The 17,453-nt window shown below is 41.3% G+C and overlaps 1 protein-coding gene across 1 annotated transcript in view; it reads right to left on the reverse strand.

The window, feature by feature from the left end:
- ANTXR1 (ANTXR cell adhesion molecule 1) overlaps nucleotides 1-17,453 on the reverse strand; it is a 244,310-nt gene that overhangs the window by 74,875 nt on the left and 151,982 nt on the right. Inside the window, exon 14 of the mRNA XM_082426036.1 lies at nucleotides 4,583-4,624. Within this exon, the coding sequence (XP_082282162.1) occupies nucleotides 4,583-4,624 (42 nt within the window). The remainder of the gene's footprint in view (nucleotides 1-4,582; nucleotides 4,625-17,453) is intronic.

Genomic DNA, 17,453 nt, shown 5'->3' on the forward strand with positions numbered 1-17,453 from the left:
CTGTCTCCTTCTGAGAGGAGATAACACAGAAGAAGCCAGAAATGGAGTCAGTGTTGCCTGGAGAAACCTCAGAGATTAGGGAGGGATGCTGGTTTCCCATCAGGGGAAGTTGTGTTTAAATGTTAAAGGATGTGGTGGCCCCAGATATCCAGTTGTCTGATGTTTGGGTAACACAAGTGGCAGCACATGATTCAGACAGTGAGGCCCATTCTGACCCGCTTGTCCTCAGGCAGACCTGCTCTAGGAAGAAAAAAGCTGTAAAATATGAAGTCTGATGCACACATTTGGTTAGCCCATAACTGGATTAGTCCTGTGCTGCCGTCACACACTGAAACTTTCCATCTTTCTAATCATGCCAGGCTTTTGTTGAAGCCCCATGCTTCAACATTCACAGCTCCATATGCTCAGGACAAACTTCTCCCACTTCTTCTACCTGTCTTTTAAGATATTGCTCGAATTTAACCTATTCTGTGAAGAACTCCCTGATTCCCCAGAGAATTCAATGCTCCCTTCTTGTATTTGCCATGGTTCCTTGTATTGACCTTCACTCACTCAACAGATATTTAACAATTAGTTAGTTATTAAGCAAACCAGCAAGGAGAAGGGGTGAGATCACTGATCCTGGGGATGCCTCACTCCTCCTTACAGGCCATGATGTGAATAGCGCCCCCTGGAGCTGTGCATACGGTGGCCCTCTGAGACTCAGTCTACAAGTTCTTTAACATTCCTGCTTCTCTGAGAGCCATTTGGCAGAAGAGACAGATGGCTAGTTTGACCCTAATAGGCTCTCAATCTCCAATTCACTATGGGTACCAGTGGGAACTATCTATGGAAAGGAGAACATAACTGAAACGGAATGGAGCCCAAGGAAATAGTTTTAAATCAGCCTTTGAATTCATTAAAAAGGTCACTGAACTGTAACGCATCTTAAACCCTTAGGATAAACCCTATGTAGCCCCAAACAAGGGCCCTGTATTTGTCCATTCCTTCCTTCACTCGCTCAAGCAACTGTAGTTGTGCCCCACTGCACAGTGTTCTATTTTGAGAAAAACAGAGAGAATGCAGCTGTCAACAAGATCGTTTACATTTACAGAGGGGTAAGTTTTGTGAGGGTGACGACCTGAAACAAAGGATTAAGGCTACAGAAACTCCCAAGCCTAAGAGGCTCTGGAGGGGAGGGCAGACCTCAAGTAGATCTGGCTGTACTGTCTCATCTGAAGTCTTTGGGGATAAGCCAGAGAGGTCACCTTCAATGTCAGCCTTGGAGATGAATTCCTAGGAGTGAATTGGCGAGTCAGAAAAATTCATCAACACTTCTGTTTGTAAATACCAAAAAATTCCAACTGACTTAACTATACGTTTTGGTACCATCATATCTGTTCACACACACATAGTGATGAACACAGTGACTGTCTTGTGTTCTTCAATAAAGAATTGTGTGTTTACTTTTTAAAGCAATGTTCCATTTTAAACTACTGAATATAGAAGACTGAATGCTGGGTTTGTTCCAGGACCTCTGATTGGAGCAGACATGTGTGTGTGTGTGTGTGTGTGCAAGTGTGCATGTATGTATCAGTGTGTGTCAGATGTCCACTGGAAAAAGGATGCCTGGCAGAAGCTTGGTCCTTCACCTCTCCAGAGTGGGCAGTTAGTCTGGCTGTCTGTGCAGACATAGCTGTGAGAGGTAACAGGCCTGATGCTATTAAAGAGTTCAATTTGTCTGCTCCTAGACAAGCTGTTTAATTTTTCTATAGCTCAGTTTTCCCATCTAAAACATTCTTGTCACAGAGAAGTTGCTAGGTCAGTGAGCATGATAATAAACCTGGAAATAAATTCATCATTCAAAGCTAGTTACTTATTGTTAATTGGACGCCCACCCAGTGTCATTTCCTTCAGTACCCATCCCTCTCCCTCTCAAACAGTCAGAAAATCCATGGAAGGTGAGGACATTTAGAACTAAATCAGCAGATGAAGTACTGCGTTATTGATTCTCCCATAAACTGCCAATTGTTCGGAATAACTAGAGACTTAGTGAGGAATCCTCACTCTATTGCCAATTAGAGAAGACCCTTAACCCAGGAAATGCCCTTCTTGGTTGTGAAAATTGAGCTTCCTTGTTTTTGTGGAGAGCTTGAAATTTCAAGTAATTTTTCTTTGTCCTGTCTTTATATACAGAAACATTACTGTCGGTTGCACGAAATCTCAAAAAGTCATGCCTTTTTATATTATGCATTTTGATATTCCCTAATAAAGAGGATCACTGAGAGCTCATTATAAAGTTGTGTCCATTGTCTAAGTTTATTCATTTTTTAGTAGACCTACCTCCCTTAGGATATGATGCTTACAGAGCTGATGAAAGTTTGGATAATTGATGCTTGTTCATATACATGGCAGAGACTCTTTAACCTCGTTTGGCTAATTATTGAATGTTAGATACTGTATTAAGCTCTTTGGGGAATAAGTCAAAGATTAATTAGATATAGATCCTGACCTTCAAGTATAGCTAATGGTCTTAAACTTTGATGCAGAAGGAAAAGTTTAATAAATAAATACCCTGGGAATGTGGAGAAGGTAGAAATTAGCTCTGGTGGAAGGAATTACAGCATAGGAGCTGTGCTCGAAAGGCTGGTGGGATCTGAACACAGGGAGCTGGAGTGGAGAAGGTTGTCTAGATCCAGACTATGATTTTTAGGGCCTTGTATAAAATACTTTTATGGGCTGAGTTATGTCATCGTTTCTGTGGGATTTCTTTATTTTTTATTTTTTTCTGCCAAAACACATTAGGAAGGAGATTAAGCCTGCTTAATTCACAGGGCCAAGGAACAATCAGGGCCAGCACGCATGCCCAGGTAATCAGCACAGCCTGCAGACCGCCCCGGCCAGCCCGGAAACTCCTATAGGTCTAACAGAACCTTTCAGGTCTCAAGGGTCCCCAGGTTGTCATTCTGTTTCAGAAATCAGGTCTGCCTTCTTGAGGTGAAAGTATGACTTCCATAAGAATAGTGGATGAAACTGGAAACATTCAACTACTTCTTTTCTCTTGCTTTTAGCTATTCTTTCTTGGTGGCTTACTGGCTTGAGCTTTTTTTTTTTTTTTTTTTTTTCCCTCCAAAATTGTATCGTTGGCTATCAGACTTCATTCTACAAATACTTATTGAGCTTGTTCTGTGTGTGGAGTCCTAGGCTAGATGCTGGGACCTGGGGTCAACCATACCCCACAGTCTTGGACCTAAGTCTCCCGGTGTATTTTGGCCACAGTGGCTGCCGTATCACCTTCCAAAGGCAAATGCAGAGCCAGCAGCAGAAAAGGGCAGTAACTCCGCTAATTGAACATAATGAGTGAAGGGAACATTCTTCACCTCAGGGCAAACAGAGCAACCTCAGCGAGAGCTTCTTGCCCTATTTTTCTCTGGGAGTATAAGACACAGCTGCACACAACAGAACCACAGCCAAACTGGAACCCAGGGAACTAGCCACGGTGCTTTCTCTTGAAGGATTAAGAAAAGGCTTTTGTGGATGTCAGGAGAGTTTTTTTTCCTCCCTCCTCTATGCACAGAAATGTAATTTCCTCCTCTGATTTCTGGGCAGAAAGTTCGCATTCCAACAAGATGCGCTTTAATTGATTGCAGCTATTAAATCCCTTAGCTTACAAGCTTATAGTTCAGGATATAAGAGCCACATGGAATTTTAAATGTAATCTTTTTTTTTTTTTTTTTTTTCTGTATGTAGGAAACTTGACAAAGGCATTGGGAAGACGAATGGTGAGGGGGTGGTGCTCGCTTTGCAACAACAGACCTTACGGATTAAGGACGATGAACTCGAAACCTCACCAATATATCTTCTGATCCCACTCAGTTTGCAGACCTGTACTCTGGCTTCTAAATTGGTTAGTGTTGCATTGAGGGAGGCCAGCTAACCCAGGAGTGATCGGAGGATCAGGAAAAGCACTGGGCAGGCACTGCTGCCCAGGGATGCTCCGTCTCACCATTAGCCTTTAACGCCTCCAGGCCACACATGCACCAGACCTGCTTATTGGACAATTTACGGTGGAATTGAAGACATTTTTCTTCCTTTAAATGATGAGGGTCTAATATCCTATGCAAGGCTGGAATACTAGCATATCCCCCTCCACTGTATTTTCTTTACTTCCTGGCAAACTTCAGCACCATCTGTTTCTAGAACCACTGATTGTTTGGACGATGTGGCAAATTCGCTCCGATCTACACATATAAAGCATAAGTCTCTGCAGGGAGAAGAGATCCATCAAGTGTCTGTTTTACAGGAAAAATCAGTACCTTGGGGCTCCAAATAATTGTACGGATAAAACTATTTATGTTTGCATTTCAAATTTTTCTTGCAAGGAGAAAACCTTCCAAAAACCATTCTGCCTCTGGCTGCCAGTTCAGTTCAGTTCCTGTTCATCCTTGGTTAGGAAAGAGCCAAAGACCTACCTCCCTCTTTGCTGCTTTGTACTCAGTGGGAATCTGGGCTTGACTTAGCTCTGCTTTGCAGAGGCCTGAGTCTCGGGCTGCCCAGTCAGCTCTCTGCCCCACTCCACCATCCTGTCTACCTGGTCACTCACCTCACTTTCCTCAGCAGGGGGTGGAGGGACCTCCTTGATAATCTGAAAAGAAAAAAAAAGAACAAGTCAGTAGAAATCTCCAGCCACCTGCTTTCCAAGAGCCCTGCTCTCAAGAGGTGCCTGGTGGTGGGGCCATAATTACCATAGGAACGGGCCCAAGCAAGGCAGGTGTCTTTCTGGGCAGAATAGCTCAGTTAGTTAGAGCATGACCCAGGCAGAGAGTTCCACACTCAGTTGTGTCTGCTGTAGTTTTGTATAGAGAAAAAAACGTTCCACGGGTAAGTTTCATCTTTTACCCGAGGGAACTATCCTGCAAATTTATTCACTCATTTATTCATCTAAGTCATTCCTGCATCAAATCATTCACCCACCCGCCCAAACAGCTGCACATTTAACAAAGAATGGTCCAGAACAGAAGTTAAGATAGTGCTACAGAGATAAGTCAGGTATGGACCACACTCAAACTGTTGGCAATTCCATTAACTGTCACTGGTCCCAGGTGGTACCCATGGGAGGATGTGACGGTCAGGCTGACGGATTCCCAACAAAGGGCAACAAAGAAGGGGTAACCGGGGATTCCTTTCAGGGCCCTGAAATTTAAGAGGCACAAAGATTTACATAACAATATTCTAAGACTGGACTCTGCAAATACCCCATCATCAGGGTTAAAGAAAGACATGTGGTCACTCTGGGAAGGCAAGCAATTGTGAGCCCCTTCTAACCAATGAGAGGATGGGTGACATATGGAGAAGGATGGGAAGGAGAAAAGAAGGGTGGCGGTAAGTAGCCTGTCCTCACTTTTGTCTCCAACTTGCACACCCCATTCATGAAAGGAAAGCTCTTGTACCCTTGCAGTTAATTTGATTTTACAAGGCAATTTGGCCATTATCCACTCTGACTCCACCATGTCTCCCTCCTCTTACACCCCAAGCTTATTATCAGAATGTTGGGTCCCCTACCTGCCGTCTTTTTCCTTAGAGAATTCTGGTAAATACAAAAGTCATTAAATATCTTTTGATGTCTTAGCGTCAGAGCTGGCCTGGACCACTTTATGGATGGATGCTCGGGCACTGTCCATGGGACCAGTTCCTTAATGTAGTTGGAGAGCTCTCCCGGCTGCAGGGCAGGCTGCCTACTAGGCAGCTCTTCCTCACTTCTCCCCCCTACTAAGTACATATCACCTTTGATTTGATGATTATTCTGGGACCTCATTTGCGCTCTGATCCCCACTGCTGTCACCCACGCTATCACTATCTGTAATGTCATCTCTGTACGTTGAGACAGGCTACTGACTTGAGGCTCTACTAACATCAGCCAGGGGACTGAGCCCCCAGTCACCTAAAAGGATGGTACTCAATTAATTAAGAGGCAGAGGCTATCATTTCAATGTATTTATTTATTTTATTTTTTGGCTGCACCGCGTGGCAGGTGGGGTCTCAGTTCCCCGGCCAGGGATCGAACTCGCACCCCCTGCACTGGAAGTGCAGAGTCTTAACCCCTGGACCGCCAGGGAAGCCCCGAGGCTATCATTTCAAACTCTCATTTCATCTGCCTCCACTTCCTGGCCATCGTGGGAAACCTGCTGAAGGTCTTTGGAAAGCATGAAGCCATGATTTTGCTCACCCACTCAACACTGGCTCCAAATTCCTTAAAAAAAAATCTCTGAGGAAGGTCATTACTGCCCAATGCTGATTTCCCATCATCCCAGAGGCAGTGATGATTTTCAAACAGGAAATGTCTGGAGACTGGAGGAAGGGGTGAGGAGCTGGGGACAGCAATCTGGAATGCATCTCTTCTCTCAGGGCGGGATTAAGGAGGGGGAGCGACAGGAGAGCAGGATACTTGGGAACACAGACAGATGTTGACAAGAGTGCTGTGGGCAGTGTATTTGCTAAGTACCCTGGGTGTACAGAGGTTTGGTGCAGAGCAGCTGGGGTTTTGTCTTCACAGTGCAACCAGCTTCCCCCCTCGCTGCATGGAAGCACTGTGTAGTTGTCAAACGTGAACCCCAGACCTGCCTTTTTTTGACTGTGAGGATCTGACAAGTCCCTGAACCTCCTTGAGCTCCACTGCCTTCATCTGTTAAATGGGGGCAACAAGACTAACCTTGCAGGCACTGAGTCACGATAAGCAATAATGTTTGCAAAACATCTGGAACAGAGGTGGCGCTCAATAGATGGTGCATACTATTATTATTCCCCTTTCCCTTTCCTGTAGTCACTGTCTCTTGCTTTTATTAAATCTTTCACAAAGGTTTCACTTAACCTCCCCTCCCTCCGCATATACCAAATGAAAATTAATATATACTATGTATGGTGGTTTCCAGATGGCGCAGCCTAGAAGCCAGAGCTTCATAAAAAGGGTGAGACAGGAGGCTGGCGCTCAGACGGTGGCCAGAGGGCCTGACAGTGGCCAGGGTCTTCAGGGGGGTCAGCAGGAGTATGTTTCACCACATACGTGTAAGCACATGACATCAGCCAGGAAGCGCTGACATCAGCTAAGCAGCCCACCACTCAGACCAACCCGTCTGTGGGTTGATGGTCAACGTGTCTTATTGGGTATTTGTCGAATTCTACATCCAACAATGTCCCAAGGGGAACCCAAAAGACAAAGCAAAACACATGATTTATTAAGTATTAATCAAAGGTGGACTAATTCATAATCTAGATGCCAGGCTGACATACTTGTAAACTGGGCACCTGAGCTACTGGAAAAATGCCACCATGTTCAGGTAGACGAAATTTAGGCACTTCCAGTCTGGCCTTATCGGATGGGTGTCTGGCTCTATTCAGTGGGAATGAGGAAGAAGTCTTCCTATGGCCTCCAGCCCCTGCCCCCTACTTCCCAGTCTTCTCCTGGGGGCAGGTGCAGCTTGCCCAGGGAATGGCACGCGAGCGTCTCAAAGTGCGATCCGGGCAGGCTGGATGGGCTGTCTGTGAGTGAGCCAAACTCTCATGCCAAGACCAGTGCCTGGGCCACCCAATGGAGTGCTCTGAGCACAGGGACAGTCAGCCCTCCCCATTTCTCCCCTGCTTCCCCCCCACCCCTACAGGGCCCGAGCCCAGGTAGCCTGGAGGAGCAATTGGGCAACAGCTTGCATTGGTCTTGAGCCTACAGTACCACTGTAGCCTCACAGGAGAAAATGCAAATTGCCTCAGCCCCCAAAAGGCCTGCATGACGTGCAGATGTGGCCCCCCACCTCTCCACTTCACCCCTCTCCACCTCTCTCCCCTTCACTTTCTGCACTTCAGCCTCCTGTCACCTTCCTGTCCCTTCCACACACCCTACTGTTTCACACTTGTAGCGTCTTCTGCCTAATTGCTTGCTATCCCCTCTGCTTTGTCTGCACACCTGCATGTACCCCAGTTAACACCTATTCATCGGCTAGATCACCTCCCCTGGGAAGTCGCCCAGGACCTCACAGAACAAGCAAGGGTCCCCTTTATGGGGTCTCACATAACCCAGTGTTTTCTGTAGCATTTTTAAATGTAATTAAAGGTTAATTGCATAATTCTTGGCTTCCAACTAGTATGATTAGACGGTCTTTATTGCCAACAAGAATGCAAGCTAGAAGCAACTGAACACTACAAAGCTTAGGCTTGATTTGAGCTACTTCCCTTCTTAGAAGGTTCTGGGAGCTTCCTCTTGGTTGTGGGTGGACTTGTCAGCTCCTTCCTCATTAGGAGGGACGAACAGAAGATGGATAAGGTTGAAGAGACCCTTAATGAAATGTTTAAGAGGAAAATCCCTCAACAAACATATTTGTAAGCATAACATGGCAGAATTGAATGGCAGTACCAGGGATAACTCTGGGGACATTTTTTCATATTTCTCCTCCAGAGGCCAACATCACATATCTACTTAGTATCATTTTCAGGTTGGATATTTGGGATGAGTAGAAAGTGACCAGATGCCTTCTTGGGATAGCTGCCCTAGAGTTCCTTTTGCATTAATAGTTGGACTGGTGAAGTAAAAGCGCATAAGAAAAATGAGATGGGATAGAGAACTTCTGAATTCTATTAGTGTTTCTTTGCTACCTGAGAAGTTCTTGAAACTCTGTTGTGAATTGGAAGATGTGCCTCTTCTCCCTTATCAGTGACTTTAACTCTAATTTAGTCCATGTTTGTTTAGGTAGATGTAGAGGTGGCCAGATTTGACAAAACCTGTTGTACGGGTAAAGGAAAGAAAGCTTGAAAAGACCAGGTGGAATCTTATTAAATTGAAATCTTACTGGCAACTTCTCACTGAGTCGAAACAAATTCAAGTTTTTAGGTACACCTCTTAGTTTGGCTGTTGGAAATGAAATGATAGAAAATGTGGAGATATAGTTAGCATGGGATGATTACAGTAGAAAGATCACATATGCCCAGGTCCTTTTTGACACCTGGGAACTTTACTGTGTTTTATGAGTCAAGTTCAACTGTTTAGGTCTCTGTAACACTCTCTCTTAAAATTTATTTTATAAAATGTTAAGGTGAAATAAAGCACCTGGTGAGTTTATTTTGCTTGTTTTTTTCCCTCAAGAAGTGTTCAAGATTTGCTCCTAATTTATGTTGGATCCTTGCACTTTGTTGCCTTTGCATCTCTACTGCTATAGTCCTGTGTAACGGAATGCAGAATCCAATCTACCCGGTTTTTGACACCGGCCCCTCTTCCTCCTTTCGGGGTAGCCACACTGGCTCATTCCATTTAATAGGGTGAGTCTGGTCAGTGTGCTGCACGAGGAGCAGGGGGATGCCAGGCTTGGTTATTCCCCCATGGGCCCCTGCTATGGCTCCACCATCACAACATTCCGTTTCTCCTGCTTATCTTTCCTGTCTCTTCACTCTGACAGCGGTTGGCTGTAGGCTAAGCTGTACGAGCTCATGTGAGACAGATGCACATCTTATGGCATGAGAAGAGGACTTCTTTATGGGTCCCCTTTCTTCTTAGATTGTCTTCAGTGTCTCAGTGTCCTTTTTGCTTGAGCTGGATGAGGAGCATCTCCTGCAACCTCCTTTATACCGAAGGTGTGGTTCTCTAATTGCAAAGGAGACACTTCCATGACACATAGCCAATTCTGTTGTCCAGACAAAGTCCATGAGAATGGCTTAAGATAACTACTCTATTAACAAAATCAAGCATTTGTCCTCTAGTTTGAATTAGCTCAATAGCTCTAAACATTATTGAGTACCAGAGTAGCCTGCAAGGCTTCCTAAAACACAGACTTCTGGGCTGCATCCCTGAGTTTATTATCAGTAGGTCTGGAGTGGGATCTTTGCATTTCTAACAAGTTCCCAAATGATGCTTATACTGCTGGTCCATGGACCACACTTCGAGAACTATGAATTAGACTGTTTTTAACAATGCTACACCTCAATTAGATATATGGGGGTATGTTTTGCTTCAAGTCAGACATTCCTATGACTGTTCTGTTGAGAGTTGCCTATGGCTGATTAGAAACACCAGGTTTGAAAATGTTTCAGTCTAAAAGTTATAGTGTCTCTGCTCTATTGTCCGGGACTATGGGGTCTTCATTTCTTGTGTGTCCCACCTAGGGGAAGACAGAGTACTATCTCTGGAGGAAACTCTCTTGCTTCCTCTGATGAGCATTTGTGCTCATCCGTGTGCAGAGCTGGCATGGCCTGCATTCTTGGATCCAGCCCTGAAGCAATCCCAGCCAGATGATTGCCTGGGAGTTAAGGACACGGTTCTTATCTTTCACTGCACCATTGGCAATGAACTGATTGCACTGTATTTGCATCTCTTTCTTCTGCAAGAAGAACTGGACTCTAAGCTTCTAGAAGACATGGGCATACTTGGTTCAGTTTTTATCTCCTGACACATAGTCAGTGCTTGTTGCTTAGTCACTATTTCTGGAATGAATGAGTGTGCATTATAAAGGAAAATGTAAAGAAAGCATTTCTGATTATTCTAAACTTCTCTGCCTGTCAAATAAGCACTTTAGTGATACAAGATGCAAATCTGGTTTCTCAACCCTCCGTATAAATGTTTCTTTAGTAATTAATATGCTAACAGTTCCAACTGCCATGAGTGGATTGTGACACATGTATGCACCATGAGGATCTCATTAGAGTTATGGGTTGGACTCATGGTTAATTATGGTACTTTATTGACACCATCTATACCCCATTCTATCCCCTAACCCCAGCCTCCAAGTAAATTCCCTTGCCTTGTGGTTCAAGAATCAGCTTTGTGTCCCAAATTAAATTTCCAAGAAGGCTTCCTGAAAATTTGAAAACAACAATGTACAGTTTCTTTTGTTACAATACAGGTATGTAATATGTGAATTTACTCATATGTGGTAAGGAAACTGAGCAATAAAATCAATAAACTGTGAAATCGTATTAGCTCAAAGTATGATTTTTCATGAAGTACAGGAGAAGGTAATATACAGGCAGACTTTGCTTTATTGTGCATTGAAGATATTTTGTTTTTTACAAATTGAAGCTTTGTGGCAACCCTGTGTTGAGGAAGTCTTTTGGTGCCATTTTTCCAACAGTATTTGCTCACTTCATGTCTCTGTGTCACATTTAGGTACTTCTCTCAATATTTCAAAATTTTTCATTATTATTATGTTTGCTATGGTGATCTGCAATCAGTGATCTTTGATGTTACTACTGTAAAAAGATTATGACTAAATAAATAAGGAAACAGAAGCTTTAAATGACACAATAGACCAGATAGATTTAATTGATATTTATAGGACATTCCATCCAAAAAACAGCAGATTACACTTTCTTCTCAAGTGTGCATGGAACATTCTCCAGGATAGATCATATCTTGGGTCACAAATCAAGCCTCAGTAAATTTAAGAAAATTGAAATCATATCAAGCATCTTTTCTGACCACAACGCTATGAGATTAGAAATGAATTACAGGGAAAAAAACGTAAAAAACACAAATACATGGAGGCTAAACAATACGTTACTAAATAACCAAGAGATCACTGAAGAAATCAAAGAGGAAATCAGAAAATACCTAGAGACAAATGACAATGAAAACACGATGATCCAAAACCTATGGGAGGCAGCAAAAGCAGTTCTAAGAGGGAAGTTTATAGCTATACAAGCCTACCTCAAGAAACAAGAAAAATCTCAAGTAAACAATCTAACCTTACACCTAAAGGAACTAGAGAAAGAAGAACAAACAAAACCCAAAGTTAGCAGAAGGAAAGAAATCATAAAGATCAGAGCAGAAATAAATGAAATAGAAACAAAGAAAACAATAGCAAAGATCAATAAAACTAAAAGCTGGTTCTTTGAGAAAATAAACAAAATTGATAAACCATTAGCCAGACTCATCAAGAAAAAGAGGCAGAGGACTCAAATCAATAAAATTAGAAATGAAAAAGGAGAAGTTACAACAGATACCACAGAAATACAAAGCATCCTAAGAGACTACTACAAGCAACTCTATGCCAACAAAATGGACAACCTGGAAGAAATGGACAAATTCTTAGAAAGGTATAACCTTCCAAGACTGAACCAGGAAGATACAGAAAATACGAACAGAACAATCACAAGTAATGAAATTGAAACTGTGATTAAAAATCTTCTGACATACAGAAGTCCAGGACCAGATGGCTTCACAGGTGAATTCTATCAAGCATTTAGATAAGAGCTAACACCCATCCTTCTCAAACTCTTCCAAAAATTTGCAGTGGAAGGAACACTCCCAAACTCATTCTATGAGGCCACCATCATCCTGTTACCAAAACCAGACAAAGATACTACAAAAAAAGAAAATTACAGACCAATATCACTGATGAATATAGATGCAAAGATCCTCAACAAAATACTAGCAAACAGGATCCAACAACACATTAAAAGGATCATATACATCATGATCAAGTGGGATTTATCCCAGGGATGCAAGGATTCTTCAATATACGCAAATCAATCCATGTGATACACCATATTAACAAATTGAAGAAGAAAAACCATACGATCATCTCAATAGATGCAGAAAAAGCTTTTGACAAAATTCAACATCCATTTATGATAAAAGATCTCCAGAAAGTGGGCATAGAGGGAACCTACCTCAACATAATGAAGGCCATATACGACAAACCCACAGCAAATATCCTTCTCAATGGTGAGAAACTGAAAGTGTTTCTTCTAAGATCAGAAACAAGAGAAGGATGTCTGCTCTCACCACTATTATTCAACATAGGTTTGGAAGTCCTAGCCACGGCAATCAGAAGAAAAAGAAATAAAAGGAATACAAATTGGAAAAGAAGAAGTAAAACTGTCACTGTTTGCAGATGACATGATACTATACATAGAGAATCCTAAAGATGCCACCAGAAAACTGCTAGAGCTAATCAATGAATTTGGTAAAGTTGCAGGATACAAAATTAATGCACAGAAATCTCTTGCATTCCTATACACTAATGATGAAAAATCTGAAAGAGAAATTAAGGAAACACTCTCATTTACCATTGCAACAAAAAGAATAAAATATCTAGGAATAAACCTACCTAGGAAGGCAAAAGACCTGTATGCAGAAAACTATAAGATACTGATGAAAGAAATTAAAGATGATAGAAACATGGAGAGATATACCATGTTCTTGGATTGGAAGAATCAATATTGTGAAAATGACTATACTACCCAAAGCAATCTACAGATTCAATGCAATCCCTATCAAATTACCAATGGCATTTTTTATAGAACTAGAACAAAAAAATCTTAAAATTTGTATGGAGACACAAAAGACCCTGAATAGCCAAAGCAGTCTTGAGGGAAAGAAACAGAGCTGGAGGAATCAGACTCTCTGACTTCAGACTATACTACAAAGCTACAGTAATCAAGACAATATGGTACTGGCACAAAAACAGAAACATAGGTCAATGGAACAAGATAGAAAGCTCAGAGATAAACCCACACACCTATGGTCAACTAGTCTATGACAAAGGAGGCAAGGATATACAATGGAGAAAAGACAATCTCTTCAATAAGTGGTGCTGGGAAAACTGGACAGCTACATGTAAAAGAATGAAATTAGAACACTCCCTAACACCATACACAAAAATAAACTCAAAATGGATTAGAGACCTAAAATGTAAGACCAGACACTGTAAAACTCTTAAAGTAAAACATAGGAAGAACACTCTTTCACATAAATCAGAGCAAGATGTTTTTTGATCTACCTCCTAGAGTAATGGAAATAGAAACAAAAATAAACAAATGGGACCTAATGAAACTTCAAAGCTTTTGCATAGCAAAGGAAACCATAAACAAGACCAAAAGACAACCCTCAGAATGGGAGAAAATATTTGCAAACGAATCAACAGACAAAGGATTAATCTCCAAAATATAGAAACAGCTCATGCAGCTCAATATTAAAGAAACAAACAACCCAATCCAAAAATGGGCAGAAGACCTAAATAGACATTTCTCCAAAGAAGACATATAGATGGCCAAGAAGCACATGAAAAGCTGCTCAACATCACTAATTATTAGAGAAATGTAAATCAAAACTACAATGAGGTGTCACCTCACACCAGTTAGAATGGGCATCATCAGAAAATCTACAAACAACAAATGCTGGAGAGGGTGTGGAGAAAAGGGAACCCTCTTGCACTGTTGGTGGGAATGTACACTGATACAGCCACTATGGAGAACAGTATGGAGGTTCCTTAAAAAAACTAAACATAGAATTACCATGTGATCCAGCAATCCCACTACTGGGCATATGCCCTGAGAAAACCATAATTCAAAAAGACACATACACCCCAGTGTTCATTGCAGCACTATTTACAATAGCCAGGTCATGGAAGCAACTTAAGTACCCATCGACAGACGAATGGATAAAGAAGATGTGGTACATAGATACAATGGAATATTACTCAGCCATAAAAAGGAATGAAATTGGGTCATTTGTTGAGACGTGGATGGATCTAGAGACTGTCATACAGAGTGAAGTAAGTCAGAAAGAGAAAAACAAATAGCGCATATTAATGCATATATGTGGAACTGAGAAATATGGTTACGATTAACCGGTTTGCAGGGCAAAAATTGAGACACAGATGTAGAGAACAAACGTATGGACACCAAGGAGGGAAAGCGGCAGGGTGGTGGTGGTGGTAGTGTGATGAATTGTGCGATTGGGATTGACATGTACACACTGATGTGTATAAAATTGATGACTCATAAGAACCTGCTGTATAAAAAAATAAATAAAATAAAATTCAAAAGTTCAAAAAAAAAGATTATGACTCACTGAAGGTGCAGATGATTAGCATATTTTAGCAATAAAGTATTTTTAAAATTAAGGTATGTAAATTATTTTTAGGCATAATGCTATTGCATACTTAATAGACTATGTAACTTTAATATGCACTGGGAAACCCCAAAAATTCATGTGACTTGCTTTACTGTGGTGGTCTGGAATGGAACCTGCAATATCCCTGAAGTATGCCTGTATATGTTTCAGATTCTTTTGGTTATGGTAACGTTCACATAATATAACATTAACCATTTAAAAGTGTCAGCTGGCTGATTATATTGGGTGTCACTGAATACTATCAGGTGAATGTGAAGATGCTGCTCAGCTGTCAGTAGTGAAGTGGAAGAAACACACAAAACTCACACACACCTCATCTGCTTTCTTCTGTTTACCCTTGTGCAGTGCAATTAAATCAATATATCGCACTTGTGAGCATGTGTACCTTTCTTCATGAAAGCATTTAAAGCATCCTCAACACGAGTGTATGTCCTGGTTATAAGACTCCAAGGATTCAGGGAAGGAGGAAAGCCTTAAGCTTGTGTCTGAGATGCTCATGAAGAGATGAGATTCATGGGACACCCTGAGAGCAAAGGGAGTAAAGGAACCCACATTGAGCTTCATTGGAGACCACACTGAGGAACCCAAAGAAAGGAGAATGGAAGGCATGGGGCTCATCATTTGCTTTAAAGGGAATTAGAAGCATGTGCCATGGATTGAAGAAAAAGCTATAATGCTGAGAGCAGCAGAATAACACTTTTGTGGCATTTGATCTTATTTGGAACCACACAAAGAGCTTTTTTGTTGTTGTTGTTATGAAAAGAGGACCCTGGCAAGACAACAAAAGCTGGGTTTCTATTTTAAGCCAGCACAGAAGGAATAAGAAGACAATGAGTCACAGTCATCCACCTCTGTTGTTGTGACACTTCATCCTAAGAATGTCCTTCCTTCTGTCCCATTAACTCAAAGGCATGGGGCTACATCATACTCAAACTCATCACAAAACTTCATGTGTTTATTTTTTAAAAATTGAGACATAGTGCTATTTATACTGTAGCATTACTTCAAGAATTGAAGATACTTAAAATGGTGGAAATTTTCAGTTTCTTATTAATTTTTAAAAGTGTATTATTTTATAACATTGCACAGTTTTGAATGTTCTGTTCTGAACCTATTTCCCCCCCAGTCCTGTTATTTTCATGGGGCTAAAATTCCATATGAAGTGACATTTTTAGGAATACCCTTCATGTTATGGGAGAAATAATGGTATTTAGAGAACTTTTGATGTATCTGCTACTCATTATTGTTAACTTTGTAGAGAGCAAAGGAAAGACCAATGACAGGGCCTGACTTCCTCAACTGATTTCTGGTCTTCTGTGCTTTCCATGCGTAGTAAAACCCCAAGGAGTCTGAGTAACAATATTCCTTGGGTTTTTGGTAATTTTCGATTGTGAACTCATGTGAAGTTTGCATTTACCTATGGGAATCTTATGAGGACTGAGCTAAGGGATCAACCTGCCAGAGTTTCCTTTTGCAGATTCCTAAACATTTCCAAACTGTGATCCTTTTCTCTTAGTTTGTAATTTACAGAACCCCAAGTAATATACATTTGAACTCTAAAACGGAGAGGTTGTCGTTCTGAATTCTTAGGGACACACACACACACACACACACACACAACTCATAGCCCATCCTTTTACTCAAGGTCTCAGCTGTAAGCAGAAGACTCAGTTCTGACTCCCAAACTTTTATGGACCTATGTAAGGCTCTGAAACCAAATGTCTAGTTTATTGAGATCGGAAAATCACCACTGCTTTAGGGTCAGCTAACAGTCTGATTTCCAGAACCTTTTTGATTTTGTCCCTGGAAATGTCTATTTTCTTGTGAGCCTGGCTATGCATTTAAAACAACTTTTATTAAATTTTTTTTCCAGGAAATTTTTTATTTTTATTTTGCTAGGAAGTCCAGTGTATCACCAGCCAGGAGTAATTGATTTTTCACAAATGATTACCTCTTGCATGCTCAGAGGAGTAACTCAAATAAATGTTATATTTAGATGCCTAAAGTTATTTGGAGCCTTTGATTTAAAACATTGCATATCCTGGGACTTCTGGGCTGATATCTTAATTCCAACTCCTTTGCTACCTCCCTGGCCTCATAGGTTCTGTGTGAGGAGAAGCCATCAGAAGAAAGCTGTGTACAGAAGAAATGCCAATGAGATCTGAAAAGCCACCTAACAAAAGGCTTTAATCTCATGAATGGAAGGGGATGCTTACTCTCATGCTTTTACAATTTAGGTTTCCATTGTGATTCCTCAACCTTATAATAAATATCCTTTTAATTAAAATCAAGACACCAAGGGAAACTAGGTAATGCAATGTGGAAAATGTCCAGGAAGCATGAAATACTAGCTGATGACAGATAAATGAATCTTACTATACAAACTGTATAAATGTAATAGAAACCTCACAGTTGATTAGAGCTGGCCAAGTACTGCTTGAATCCAGTAATTTTACACTGTAAAAGTTTAGTAAAGTCTAGTGCCAAGGGTGTTGATCTAGAATGTAGTACAAGAAATTTTCAAAGAAATGAGCTCAAGTTTTTGTTTTTTACATTTGGAACTCAAATTCCAAATAATTTT

The sequence above is a fragment of the Balaenoptera physalus genome (assembly GCF_965194825.1).
Source record: "Balaenoptera physalus genome assembly, chromosome: 15".
Lineage (NCBI taxonomy): Eukaryota > Metazoa > Chordata > Mammalia > Artiodactyla > Balaenopteridae > Balaenoptera > Balaenoptera physalus.